General features: G+C 34.0%; 1 protein-coding gene across 2 annotated transcripts in view; it reads left to right on the plus strand.

The window, feature by feature from the left end:
* Positions 1-5,531, plus strand: part of Gbs-70E (Glycogen binding subunit 70E) — a 28,452-nt gene extending 22,921 nt beyond the window's left edge. For both annotated transcript variants that reach the window (XM_053767213.1, XM_053767214.1), the window contains one exon: positions 1,284-5,531. In XM_053767213.1, coding sequence (XP_053623188.1) covers positions 1,284-2,132 — 849 coding nt within the window. In that variant the 3' untranslated portion in view covers positions 2,133-5,531. The remainder of the gene's footprint in view (positions 1-1,283) is intronic.
* Positions 5,532-15,424: the final 9,893 nt, after the last annotated feature.

Below are 15,424 nucleotides of genomic sequence, written 5' to 3' on the forward strand. Positions count from 1 at the left end.
TATACATATTTTAACTACCCTATTGATTTAAATGGATTGATATGTCACATGTCACATATGCTTACTAACTCTCTAATAAAAATACGTTTGCGTAAGACGTAAAGAGATGAATTGATTCAGCCGAACTGGCATGGTCTCGATAGCTTAGTGGTCAAGAGCACTGTCCCAGATAGGCAGGGGCGCGGGTTCAATTCCAGAATCTTCCAGATTCCAGAATTTTTTCATCTCATTATTATTTTAAAAAATATCCTATTGATTATTGGTCAACTAATCGGAATACACAATGACGACCTCGGTGGCGCAGTGGTAAAGTGCTTGCCTCTAAACCGTGAGGTCCCGGGTTCGATCCCCGGTCGGGTCATGATGGAAAAAGATCTTTTTCTGATTGGCCCGGGTCTTGGATGTTTATCTATATAATGTATTTGTTATAAAATATAGTATCGTTGAGTTAGTATACCATAACACAAGTCTCGAACTTACTTTGGGGCTAGCTCAATCTGTGTGATTTGTCCTAATATTTATTATACACAATGCACCCACAGGTTCAAAGCTAGGATGATCAACAATTCGAATTCGTTTGGGCCTCATTTCTCGACATGTGATCAGAATGCCACACTGTTTACGTGGCTGTCACGTGTATTTGCATATCAATCTGTTTGTATACAATGCACTGAGTTATCAGATAATTAAATGTTTGCATACAGCTTACTTAGTGGTTGACTTGGATTGATAATCATTTACTAAGTTCACTACTAATTACGTTTATCCTTAACTAATTGTGGTGGGACCTAAGAATCCCATTGAAAGTACACATAAGTTGCTTGTTATTATTGTGAGTTGTAGACGTGATATTACAACAATAAGTCCTATTATTCGTCTGGTAATCGTTAAAGAAATATCCGAAGCATATTGGTCGTTTAGAAAAAGGCTAGGATATTCGAGTTAGAGAGTTGTACACTCGATTAAAATGAGAAAATAAAACTCTTTCTCAGGAATGTTTCCACGTTAAAATTAAAAAGAACCTCGCCCTATATAAAACTACGTTAAAAGCTCAATAAAATTTCCGCGAACTCTATTAAAACTTAAACACAGCATTCTAAAATTACCGCCATTGACCCAAATTCCCGATGTCAATAAACTTTGTGTCCCATTTTTAAATGCGATCATTGTCACCCTAACTTTTCGTTGGCGCGGCGCCCGCGCATCTATATAAACGCTGAGCGCCAGCGGCTGCGTTTAGTTTCGCTCGAATCGTGATACTGATAACACGTATTGCTCCACAGATGTGCGCAGCGATCGACATGCTCGCATCGGAACAGCTGTTTTACGGACACAGTCCTCCGGCCGGCTTCCTGACCGATTATTCGGTACCAGTTAGAAGACCACAGAAGCTCACATCGCGTGGCTACTCGGCACCATGTTTCACCAACTTAAAACCACTGCAGTTGATGTTGAACACCGCCCCTAGATCGTGTCTGAGAATGCCGACGGAGAAGAAAAAGAAGAAAGTTGTTTTTGCTGACGACAGAGGATTCGCATTGGAACAAGTCAAGTTTATGACCGAGCCGTCGCATGTGCCACCTTATTGGGTATTAAAAATCGAGAGTCCGCCTCAGGAGCGGAAACAAACACGGATTGTGGACGTGTGGGAGACGAGGTTCGTCCAACCCGCGTCAGATTATGTCGAGTTCCGAAGAAGGATAACAGAGGAATGTGTATCATTGGAGAATGTTATAGTGAAACAAGACGAATGCGCTGTAGACGGGACGGTAAAAGTGAAAAATTTGGACTACGGCAAGGAAGTTTTCATACGAATCACATCGGACGGTTGGGCGACTTCGGAAGACGCTTATGGTGAGTTTATCGAGTCTGGTCCAGCGTCGAAGAATGGCGTTTCGCTATACGACACTTTTGGGTTTAGATTACAATTGCCTATACATTCGAGGCGCTTGGATTTCTGCGTTTGCTTCTGCTGCAAAGGGAGTGAGTTTTGGGATAACAACAAAGGGAAGAATTACACGATAGAAAAGTCTTCGGTGCGGAATGTACCGGCGGTGTCTTGTGCTCGAATAAAATATGGAAACTCATGGACAGCGAGATCGGACGGTAGCGGCATAACACCATACTGGTGAGTGAGCGAATTGAAAAAAAAAATCTGGTTTCAAATTTGGAACAGTGTAGTGCCATAGTGATGTGCCTTTTCAAGGATTTGGTCATGTAAGTTTTTCGAACGATACTTTTTGTGATAGTGGTATTATTTGTGGACCTGTCAATGAATTTTAATATAAATCGTGAATCTTAAGTCGAAATGTTTATGCCAAATTTTGAATAGATGCAAGAATTGTTTTCAATTCAGTTTTAATGTTAGCAATTTACTTTTTGTAATGTGATTGTGAATGAAATAATCGAAAACGCTACGATAATAATCTACTTCTATCATTGTACAATACTTGCAATTTATACATAATTACAGTATTGCAGGTAGGTAGATTAAAAAAAAAACCGAATTTAGCAGACTATAAAACAGAAATCATTTTCGCTTCCTGTACTCTGATCTCGGGAAATAAATTCTTATGAATTTTGCGAAGTTACAATAACATTACATGAATGTAACACATACATGTTTTGACGTATAGAATTAAGAGAATTAAGGTGATTACTAACCACCAATCGGGCTGAAAACGTAGCTGTATCGCAGCTAAACCTCGATCGTCTGATTTTTTTTTTTTTACCATTTTGGTCAACATCATAATTTCCAGCCTACTCAACTCGACCCTAGCCTATATTTTTTAATGTTCGGCGTTAGCCTCTCTGTTTTCGCGCCATTTTTTTCAGTCCTGTGTCAGTGCGGTCTCGTGCATCGCTTTCCCGGGCCCCAAACATTGTCTTTTGACCTGGAAGGTGAAATATAATAACAGATTCCTGGCTCCAAACTGTACAGGAACCGTTTGCTGTTGTCATAATTAATTCTCAAAGAGAAATTTGTAACCAAAATGGCGGGCGTTGAAGGCTGAATTGCTATGTACCCGAAGTTTAACAGCGCGATTGGCGGGCTGTACGGCAGAATCAAAAATGGCCGAAATATTTTTATATATCTGATTCAAGCCGATTTATAAATTCAATAGGCTACGTGATTTCTTTCTTCTTCATAGTCGTATTCCTCATGGCTGAGGGTCGTGGTTATTACGCGGAATGAAACACACACAACAACTTTCTTGGCATTATTAATGGAGTGGTTTGCCATTGCATTTTCCATTTCACACACAAGTTAATAAGAATCAACCTGTGTGCAGGTTTCCTCACGATGTTTTCCTTCACCGGAAGCAAGTGGTGGGCGATGAAAACTACTATACATGAGTCAGATTGGTATAAAAACTCATGTGGCACGAGTAGGATTCGAACCTGGGACCTTTCGATCCACTGGCTCTTAACCATTACACCACCACCGCTTCACGTAAGAATAACCAAGTGACAAAAAAACAAAAAATAATAACTACATTAATTAAAAATTCATAATTTCATAATTATTATAAAGTACTTTACTTTATAATAATTATGAAATTATGAATACTTTACTTTATAATAATTATGAAATTATGAATTTCCCGTTTAATATAGTAATCACCTTAATTTTTTTTAGCATGACGTGTCAAATTGATGTTACAAATTAAAAAAAAAAAACAAATAATAGAATATAACAAACAATTTAAAACATTCGTTAAAATAATGCAAATTTTTGATGCACAATTCAGAAATTGTACGAAAATGAAACATAAATTGTGGAATAAATACAAGAAATTACTATAAAACGGCGGACTTATTCCATGTTAGGATCAGTTATTCATAAAAAAAAAATATAGTAAGTTTTACTTTTATCGGACAGAGATTTGTGCAAAAATATAGGAGACGCCTTTGTCCAACAGTGGGACACTTTTATAGGCTAATTAATATAGCTTATTTTGTGTTATCTTATCCAATTTTAAAAATTAATGAGCAATTTAATTATACATTAGAATACTACAATCATTTTAAAATAATTGATGAATTTAATTACACAATTGCACCACCTATACCTAGAAGACGACTTAGCTAATGTGCGAAACCGGAGCGGGTCATTAGTATTACTAAAACTTGTAAGGGAAGGGACAGTTTTAGGGAAGGGACATTCTGGGGAAGGAACATTTTGGATCTCAACGAATATAATTAATAATAAAAAAAAAGTCAAATTGTATATTCTCTTATTTTGCTTTACAATAACTTTAATATAATATTTAACGACAAAATTACAATATTTCAATAAATTCTAACTTTTTTCCGAGTACCTAAGGTTTAATAATTTAAATTAAATTAAAAAAACTAATGAACTGAACGAATCCTGCTAATATTATAAACGCGAAAGTTTGTGAGGATGTATGTGTGTATGTTTGTTACTCTATCACGCAAAATCTGCTGGACGGATTGTTATGAAGTTTGCTACACGGGTAGAATATAACCTGGAATAACACATAGAGTACTTTTTATCCCGAAATTCCCGCGGGAGCAAAGCTCAGTGACGTGGATAATATTATTGTTATTATGAATTATGAATAGAAGGCGTGGCGTTGATTCATCTGATGCAATTTCCGTATACTATGTTCTAATTGTGTATTTTTATAAACCTGTCTCTGCTCTATTTGTCATTTTGCCAAAATATCTGGACGTTTTGAGCCAAGGGCGCAAAATGTACGACGTCAAAGTGACGTCGGAATTGGGGAATTATTTAAAGATTATTGACCTTTTTTACACAAATGTTCAGAAATTGATATATGGTTTTTGTTGATTGTATTAATTTATACGATACTATATTTTATAACATATACATATATAGATAAACATCCAAGACCCGGGCCAATCAGAAAAAGATCATTTTCAATCATGACCCGACCGGGGATCGAACCCGAGACCTCTCGGTCCAGTGGCAAGCACATTACCAATGCGCCACCGAGGTCGTCCAAGCAAGAGGATCAAGCGCTTGTTGTTGCGCCAACAATCGGCATTCAAATATTCAACAGTCCATGCGTGTAGTAATAATTACAAAATCTTGTGAGCTTTATAAAACCAAATTTAAATAAAATGATAAATTTAGGTATCTCAATACTTAAACTTTAGATATCATAGGCCGTCCCGGCTTCGCTCGGGTAAAATCGTGTTACTCCTGAAGGTCTCTATATAGAATAGAAGTTGCGCCCCGCTCCCTTGGGAATTTCGTGATAAAAAGTACCCTATGTGTTATTCCAGGTTATATTCTACCCGTGTACCGAATTTCATAACAATCGGTCCAGCAGATTTTGCGTGAAAGAGTAACAAAGACGTGATAAAAAGTACCCTATGTGTTATTCCAGGTTATATTCTACCCGTGTACCAAATTTCATAACAATCGGTCCAGCAGATTTTGCGTGAAAGAGTAACAAAGAAGATTTCCTCACGAACTTTCGCATTTATAATAATAACAGGAAAGTATCGTTGAGTTAGTACCCCATAACATAAATAAATAAATAAATGAGGACAAACCACAAACAGCAGACTTGTGTTATGGGATACTAACTCAACGATACTATATTTTATAACAAATACATATATAGATAAACATCCAAGACCCGGTTATGTGACCCAACAGAAGTCTCAAACTTACTTTTTGGGGTTAACTCCGTGTGATTTGTCCCTATATATTTATCCCTTCGCTTTGAATATTGTTATTACCATTCATTCATTAATAAAAAAAAACATTTTGTATGAAAGTAAGGTGAGCAGACATAAGAGCTTTTTATATTTTCAATCTGATTTGAAAATATAAAGACTGAATGTATGTCATTGCAAAACCAATGCTTATGATGTACATATGCATTAAAATTTCATTCAGATCTCAGAGCGTTTCGAGCCGCGCTGTCATTACAATTTTTCGACTTTTAACAAAGGCAAGAATTAGTTTTGCCATAATACTAATTTAAAAATAATTAATCTGTACTGTGTTCATGTAAATTTTATGAATGATCGATTTTGGAAATTATTTGCCCAAGAAAATTGACGGATCGTAATGACAGCGCGGCCGCAGCCGTCGCAACGCTCCGAGAACCAACATACCGCGTCTGTCTGTTCGCGATTAACTCGAAAACTTAATGCGCTGATTTTCATGTGGTCTTCACAAATTATAAAAATTTAGGCAGCCAAGTGCGAATCTGTCTCACTTAGGGTTCCGTACAAAACTTTAGTTATGTTATTATCTATTCCCCTGCTTGCTTCTGAGAACCAATTATGTTGACGAGCGCCGCTAGATGGCGCTGGTTTTACGTTAAAAACGCGCAAGTTCAAATGAAAATCACGTTTGCTGTATCAGAGCCATCTTAAATATTTGTTTTTTTTTTATTATTATTATTTGTCGTAATTTGTTGTAATATATAATCTGTGAAACTTTCAACTGTCTATGACATATTCTAAAGTGCGAGTGGGAGTGACAAAACAATTTTTAACTTAAACACGGCTTTAATTGTTATACGAATAGCGGGTTAATTTTTATTGTATAACTTAGCTTTTACTCGCGTGATTTTCCCTTCAGTGAAATATTTAATTTAATTTCCCCCATACAAACTTTGAACCCCCTTTTTACACCCTTAGAGGATGAATTCTAAAAAATCCTTTTTTAGTGCACCCGTAGACCACATAAGGCACCTACGTGCTAAATTTGACGTTTTTAGACCCAGCGGTTTGGGCTGTACGTCGATATGTCTGTCAGTAATTCAGTGTCTTCTTTTATTTATATAAATTTTACATTACATTTTGTTTCCAGAATTTGTGCATCAAAACAAATTGAATGTGTCAAACGAATAATTTATCTGTGATTTTGACATCTACAGATACGTATTCAAGCTAAATTGAGATTTACGTCATAAATTTTAGTGTCTAATGTAGCTTGGCGTCGTCTGTCGCCAATGCCCCCCGAACGGATTGAACTATTTTCTGTTGAATAATATTCAAAATAAACGAAAATAAAATTGTATGATACGACAATAACAGTGGCGGCGGTTCTAGAGTGAGAATTGTGACAAGAAGCCCCGGGCGATTTTGTTTAGGGGCCCTATTATAAGTACCTGCATCTCTTACAGCCGTCACTAAATGATAATTGACAATTTTATGGAATCTTCACATGTAATCTACGGTATATTAACAAAGATTTTAAATTTTGAATATCGAATTCATATATATATATATATATTTATATCGAATATTCTGCCTGTTAGATTATGTGTGCAAGAATTCAAAGAGTCGTTTGCACTAGTAAATTTTGACGTTAACTTTGACCTGTGCCGCCGTCGTTTAGAAATGATGTATTTTTCGTTTTGCTGCGCAAGTTAAAGTTAACGTCAAAGATAACTGGTGTATGTTATGCAAATACTGGTCGTTTAAAAACATCACGCTATTTAGTAGTGCCAATAATTCTAGTCAATATTAATAGATCTTGTGCTGATAAAGTCTTTTGAAGTTAAAGTTAAAACGAAATGGTTCTAAATCATACATATGTATAATATTGAATGGAACTTTTTCACAGTGTGCTGTCAAATCAAAGCGTTCCATTGTCATATCCAGCGATGCGCCAATGAGAAATTCATCGATTTCGGTATTTTACTAGGATATATAGATGAATATTCACTGTAGTTAAGATTTCGACTGTTATCATATTGAATTATTTTTATTGTGTTATAGCAAAATTCAAAACAATCTTACTTAGTTCCTTCTTCGTCCTTGTCCGACTCTTGCTCCCTCAGTTCCTTCAGTTTGGCAAGCATACGAATCCTCTCCAACTCAGTCGGCCTTACGAAACCTGTTAAACATAAAAACAAGTACTTAAATCAATTTCATCAAATACTCCTTTACAATAACTCATGTCTGAAAACATAAGAAATATGCACCTACACATAATGGATAAAAATATAACACAAATAATAATATAATAAAAATATACAATAAAATGGAACACAAAAAGTTACGCGTTGGGACAAAAAAGACTGAGATTATAACAGTCCCTGTGCTAATTTATATTCTAATACCATGTTTATTAATTTTATTATATACTGCTAAACGCCGAAGTGTGGTTACAACTAGGTTTAACCGGCTATGATTTGGTAGCACGTAGGTGAAGTCTACCTTTTCATCTGTTTTCCAACTGTCGTAGAACCTAACTGTAGCCGGAATGGTAACGGATAAACCTAGATTTAGCCGCACTTCGGGATTTGGCCGTAACATATTCATATATTTGTCGTTCTAAGTGATGTTTTAAATGACCAAATGAAATTAATTGCTCAATTATTCACAGCGCAACAGTCATAACAAATATTGTAAAATCATAGCAATATTCTTTAAATAATTTGTCTGTTTTTTATCGATCACGCAACAATTATAAATGTCGTTTCGAGTGAGTTCTTTTATTTTAATATTTTTAAAATGAAATATTAACAAATAACAATGTAAATGTGTATATTTGACTGTTGATATTAAAGAGTTTATATTTTAATAATTTCCAGACATGCATACTACATTTTTGTAACTAAAAATGTTAAGTTATGTTATTGTTAATTTCAATATGTTACGGCTAAAACCCGAAGTGTAAACATCCAGCTTTAGCGGCCGACCTATATGCAGCCGGTCTTCGTTGGCACCTAGGTGTAATGTGTTTATCTCCGGCTAGGTGCGAATGGACTGGTCTAGTCAAACGTAAAACAAGTTTTAGCCAATTGAAACCAGCAACACCTAGATCTACCCGGTAATAACTAGTTGTAGCCTCACTTCGGAGTTTAGCCGTAACATTTAATGTATTCCATTAAAAGATATGATGAATGTTAGTAATTTATATGGAAATGAACGAATTATTATGTATAATTTATATTTTAAGGTTTATTAAGTTTTAATTATAAATGATTTTTTAACGAATGAACTGATTATGATAAATTGTGAATGAATGACGATGCCCTCGTCCTTTATATCTAAAATCTAAAATAAATAAATTGAATGAAAATAATTATTTTTATTTCCCTTTTCAACCCTCAATAGTTTATTAATTTAAATAAAACTGATGATTATTATATTTCTTCTTTTAGAGTATATTATTCGCTAACACTGGTGCCAGTTAAACAAGTCGCCTAAAGGCATCTGACATGATTTTTCCGACTAGTTTTCAGTTTACTGTCTAGTTGTTACTTTAGCGTCTAATGGTAAGTAATCGTATATACACGAATAAACTGTCAAACAGTATTTCTCTACTCCAGGTTTCCTCACGATGTTTTCCTTCACCGGAAGCAAGTGGTGGTCGATGAAAACTACCATATATATGAGCCAGATTGATATACAATCTCATGTGGCGCGAATAGGATTCGAACCTGGGACCTTTCGATCACAGGCGGGCATATTAATTGGATGGATATTCTAGATTTTTTATTAATCTATACAATTATTATAAAGAGGTAAGCGTTTGTGAGTTTGTATGTTTGAGGCGCAATTACGAAACTACCGAACCGATTTCAAAAATTCTTTCACCATTAGAAAGGTGCATTATCCCAAGATTGCTATAGGCTATATTTTATCTCAAAATTCCCGCGGGAGCGAAGCCCCGGCAACATCTATTTTATAATACTATCGATGTTCTACATCACAGATGGATTTTAGACAGGTGTGTTACATCTAGCCGCCTATATTTTTCTCCTTGATATATATGACATACATACAAGTATGTATGTATGTATGTATGTATGTGCAGCTCCTCGACTCCTTCCGTTGTCGTGATCTCATTAACATTATCAAGGTTTTGACCTCAAACTGTTGAGTGTAAGTAAGTTAGTGGACAGCCACCACATTTAAAGGTTATATTCTATTATATATATTGTTTATGGTTATCTCATAGAGTGACATTGTTGTTGTGAAAAATGGTTAAAATTTGTAAGACGTTAAAATGTAGCTGATAGAAATAGAAGAGAAATAAAATGATTTAATATAAAGGAACTTTAATTAATTGAGGCATTCAGATCTACAAAGCCAATACAAACTATCACACAAGTGTAAGACTTGGGCGTAATAAAACAACCTATGGGTTAAATTTAAAGATTTACTAGTTGTACGCCGCGAACTTAGACCACGCGAACACAATAAATTTTCACAAAATTGTGAATATTTCAAAAACGACTTTGACGCCCTACGATCTTAAAAATTATATTGACATATATAAGAAAGATATATATATAAGAAAGTTATCGCATACAAACAAACATTTTAATACCTACATTTAATAATAAACTCATGTTTTATGATTTTTTTTTTCATGAACTGACTTATAGGAAAGTAGCCAAAACTTGAATTTCATTGTTCAACTTCTTGAATATGTTCTTATTTACTAATATAGTCTCATTTACCGAGATGTGATAAAGCAACACTTATCTTCCGTACGAAAAGTTTTAAATATTGCATTCTCTGGTGCCACTAACTAGGCTTGCCGCACACACTGGTCAAGTTTTTATGAGGAGAATTCAAAGATAGCGATAGTCAACGAACCCATTTCGAGATTCATATGCGACTATTCGAAAATGTAGAGTTAAATCTCCCATTCGAAAGTATGGCGGGACAATCGTCCAGAGATAATGCGGTAGCCAAGCTTAATCCCAGAGATTGTTTTAATGGATTTAAAGTGTTGTGTGTACATGTTTATGTCATGTCCATAAAATGCTCTGGTATTAATGCATGACGACATCAAGTTTTGCATCAAGCTGATTTGTAGACCTCGCTCGATTCGCTAAAGATTACAATGATTTTAAAGATAACAAGTGCTTATTATACCTTCATACCAAAAATTTTCAACATTGTTACAGAACAGTCCTAACTGCCAGGAATTTTGGTGTTTTATAACCATAGCATTTGTGCAAAGTTTCAAGTAGATCAGTAAAGATTTTAGTTATTTTTCATACAAACTTTTTTACCCCTTAAGAAGATTAAGATTTCTTTCTTATCTGAGCAATAAGTAATAACCTAAAGCTACTGCCCAAATATATATATATATATATATATATATATAAGTAGTTTGAAGTATGGAAAAGGACATAGGATCAACTATTCCCGTGAAAAAAAGTTACGGTTATAAGAATTAAAACAATTCTCACAGTAAAATAAATTTATTTCATCATAAAACATGTCGGACGAGGAATATAATTTGTATAGGTACATATTTAACATGTTTTAACACAAATCATTAACTATTTATAAATAAAACATTTATTAATTGTTATTACATTAAATATGTATTTCGCTATAAATTACATTATTCTTTAACTTTGGTCTTATTAATCAAAGATAAACTATGAATTTTCCTTGAAAACATATTATCCATGAACACAATTAAAACAGAAAGTTTTTTAGATACTGCAACCGCTTCACATACTTTAAATAAATAAATATTAGGACAAATCGCACAGATTGAGCTAGCCCCAAAGTAAGTTCTAGACTTGTGTTATGGGATACTAACTCAACGATACCATATTTTATAACAAATACATATATAGATAAACATCCAAGACCCGGTCACCCAATCAGAAAAAGATCGTTTTCCATCATGACCCGACCGGGGATCGAACCCTGGACCTTTCGGTTCAGTGGCATGAACTTTACCACTGAGCCACCGAGGTCGTCTTTTTCGTTCATCTTACAGAGTTGAAATGTTGCTTATTATATTGTTACAATTTATTATTACGATAATCATAACCTGATGATTCACCATGAATCGGCTCCCGTAGTGGGAAGTCTTCAACGGTGAATTGCAAAGACATTTTCTTGTCACGCGTCGAATTAAACTATTGACAAAAATGACGCTTTTGTAATATTATTATTTGCTGTTAATTTGTAAGTATGACATGCAACAGAACCTTTAATTAAACCTTTTATATATTTATACAATCAAATTAAGTAAAACTATATTTACACATTTAAATAAGTGTAATATTTCAGTGAATATTAAAGCTACAACGTACCTATGTACAAAAAATATTTACGAAAGTTAGGCAAAGAATAAAACTATTTGGTTTTGGAAATATTTTTTGAATTGCTAAGGTTTTGATGTTTTAATATTATATTTGACAAAAAAAACCGCATAATATACGAGTAGGTATATAATAATTATCAAAATTGTATACAGACTTATATATTACAGTGGCTTTTTAAAATAAATATATTAGGACAAATCACACGAAGTAAGTTCGAGACTTGTGTTATGGGATACTGACTCAACGATACTATATTCTATAACATATACATATATAGATAAACGTCCAAGACCCTGGCCAATCAGAAAAAGATCATTTTCCATCATAACCCGACCGGGGATCGAACCTGGGACCTCTCGGTTCAGAGGCAAGAACTTTACCACTGCGCCACCGAGGTCGGAGGTAAATAATTATTTCCAGTTTATTATTTTATGATAATTTACTTTTCAATTTTAGGAAAAACACACAATTACGTAACAACAAAATCAAACGGAAAATAAAAGTAAACTAATTGATTTTTTAAAACTTAAATCCAGGAAGCGTTTTTATTCTCAAAAAAGTTTTTTTTTTAATGTACCTACCTCTACAAAGTTACGTAAAATCAATTAGATAAACTGTGTTTAGTTTCTTATTCTTTCAACTCTCTCTCTTTTGAGCGTATAACGTGTTCCCGGTTGTTTACTCCGCCGTAGAGCGTCGGAGCCCAGGATCCACTTATCTGCTTTATCGTCTCCATTTTTTTCTTCAACATTTCTACGTGAATGAATACAAGTGATCATGTTTTATATTAAGGTTAAAGTTTACCTGAATGTAAATATTTGAAATTCAACAAAAATCTTGCATAATTTCAGCCAAACTGCTCGTGTTTGTAACATGCGGTCACCCATCTGGAGGCACGCGCGGTAATTGCTTTACCCGTGAAATTGTTATCGTCTTGGGTTATCTGTTATTTGGGTTATATATTTTAATGTAAGATACAATTATTATTGGTTAATTAACGAAAAATGTATCTTTTACAATATTATAGTAAAAATTAATTGGCTATTGGCTATAGGTACTTACGTGACTGGATAAAGAAATAAATACATAAACATATTTAAATAACCAGACACAATAATTAAATGTCACTTTAATAATTAAAGAACAAAAAAAAAAGTAAATTACGTAATTGATAAAAAGTGAACAATTTGAACTTTAAATTGATCAGATTTATTAATCACGTAATTAATAAAGTTGTGATGTGTTGATGCGCTGTGACGTCACGATTTTTGGTGTCAAAATGTATTCCTCATATAATTACATTAATGAGAACAAAAAAAAGTAAATTACGCGATTAATTACGTAACTTATAAAACTGAATCTTAATTGATCAGTTTTATAAATTACTAGCTGCGCCCCGAGGCTTCACTCCCGTGGGAATTTCGGGATAAAACAGTTCCCCATGTGTTATTCCAGGTTATGTTCTACCCGTGTTACTACTACATTTCATAACAATCGGTCCAGTGGATTTTGCGCGAAAGAGTAACAAACATACACACATACATCCTCGCAAACTTTCGCATTTGTAGGATATAATTTACTATTTTATTGTTCTCATTAGAGTTATATAATTAGGAATCGCTGTCATTATGAGCTCCATATATTCTTTTTGTTTTTGACATTAGAGAAAAAAGTAATTGATTCGAAACAATTTTGAAAGTTGCAAATCTAAAAAAAATTTAAAGTAGGTAGCAAATTGTTACGTCAAAACATATATCGTACGTATTTTTCATAATAGAATTAACACGTTTTTACTAACGATATTGTAAATGGAAAAATGCGTGATGGTATAAAGAGCACCACAGATTATTTTAGACAATGTGAACAAATAAATATATACAGGGTTACTGCTATCTAACGCATAACCTTCCAAAGGCGCATAAGGTACATAGAGACTGACATCTTTTGTTCCACGACTTTTGTCTACAATAAAAGTCATTTTTTTAGTTTTAATGTCGTTTCTATAAAACGTTAACTCCATGTTAGATTCCGCTACATAACGCTACTGTACTGCCTCGTGTTGCTCGGCTATTGCATACAGTGAACATGTGTAGAATCGCAGGTCAGATTGTATTTTTTAATAAGAAAAAAAAACTACGAATCACGAAAAGTCGTAGAATAAAAGTTGCTTGTTTTGATGTACCCGAGTTAGTCTTCAGGATGTTTTGCGTTTGATGCCAGTAACCCTGTACAAATTGATTTTTTGTTGTTTTTAACTGATAAATTTATATAAGACCTAAGTCAGACGAAATAAATAAATATTGATTGATGAAATTAATTAGATAAAGGTGTGATTCAGACCAATAAAGACATTTAATTGTATAAAACTTTCAATATTATATAAATTCTATTATAGCACACACAAAACTATTCCTTAAATTACAGTCACTTGACGTATATAATACTATGTTTCTTTTAAAGCGATTTTTTTCCTTTGTTTTTAATGAAGTGACGACCTCGGTGGCGCAGTGGTAAGGTTCTTGCCACTGAACCGAGAGGTCCCGGGTTCGATCCCCGGTCGGGTCATGATGGAAAACGATCTTTTTCTGATTGGACCGGGTCTTAGATGTTTATCTATATATGTATTTGTTATAAAATATAGTATCGTTGAGTCAGTATCCCATAACACAAGTCTCGAACTTACTTTGGGGCCAGCTCAATCTGTGTGATTTGTCCATTATTCATTATTTAATATATGAATATATAATGAAGTTACTATTATAACAAATACATATATAGATAAACATCCAAGGCCGGGGCCAATCAGAAAAAGATCATTTTCCATCATGACCCGACCGGGGATAGATCCCGGGACCTCTCGGTTCGGAGGCAAGCACTTTACCATTGCGCCACCGAGGTCGTCTCGAAAGAAAGGCATTTACCTATACAAATTGCAAATTAATTATATAATTTAAATAATATTTCGTAATATAATTTAAATAATAGTTCAAATGTTTTGAATTCCAAGTGTTTATTTAATAAAAGATTTAAACATGTGCATTTATAATAATTATCTTATTTAAATAATATATAATTATTTGGTAATTTATTTATACAAATGACCTTTTTTCAAATCAATTTATATAAAGACTTGAAATTCAAAACAATTTATATTAATGGCCAGCCACATAAAAAAATCCTGTACTTAAAAATTATAGAATACTACCTATTGCCCGCGGCTTCGCTCGCGTGAATTTCGTGCAAATGCGGAACAGACATGATTTTCATACAAAATTTCACCACCGATTATAGTCATTTGGGGGGGTGAATGGGGTCTTTTCAATAAAATTGGTCCAGCGGTTTAGCCGCGAAAGCCGAACAGACAGACAGACAGA

This window comes from Plodia interpunctella, chromosome 30, assembly GCF_027563975.2.
Source record: "Plodia interpunctella isolate USDA-ARS_2022_Savannah chromosome 30, ilPloInte3.2, whole genome shotgun sequence".
Taxonomy (NCBI): Eukaryota; Metazoa; Arthropoda; class Insecta; order Lepidoptera; family Pyralidae; genus Plodia; species Plodia interpunctella.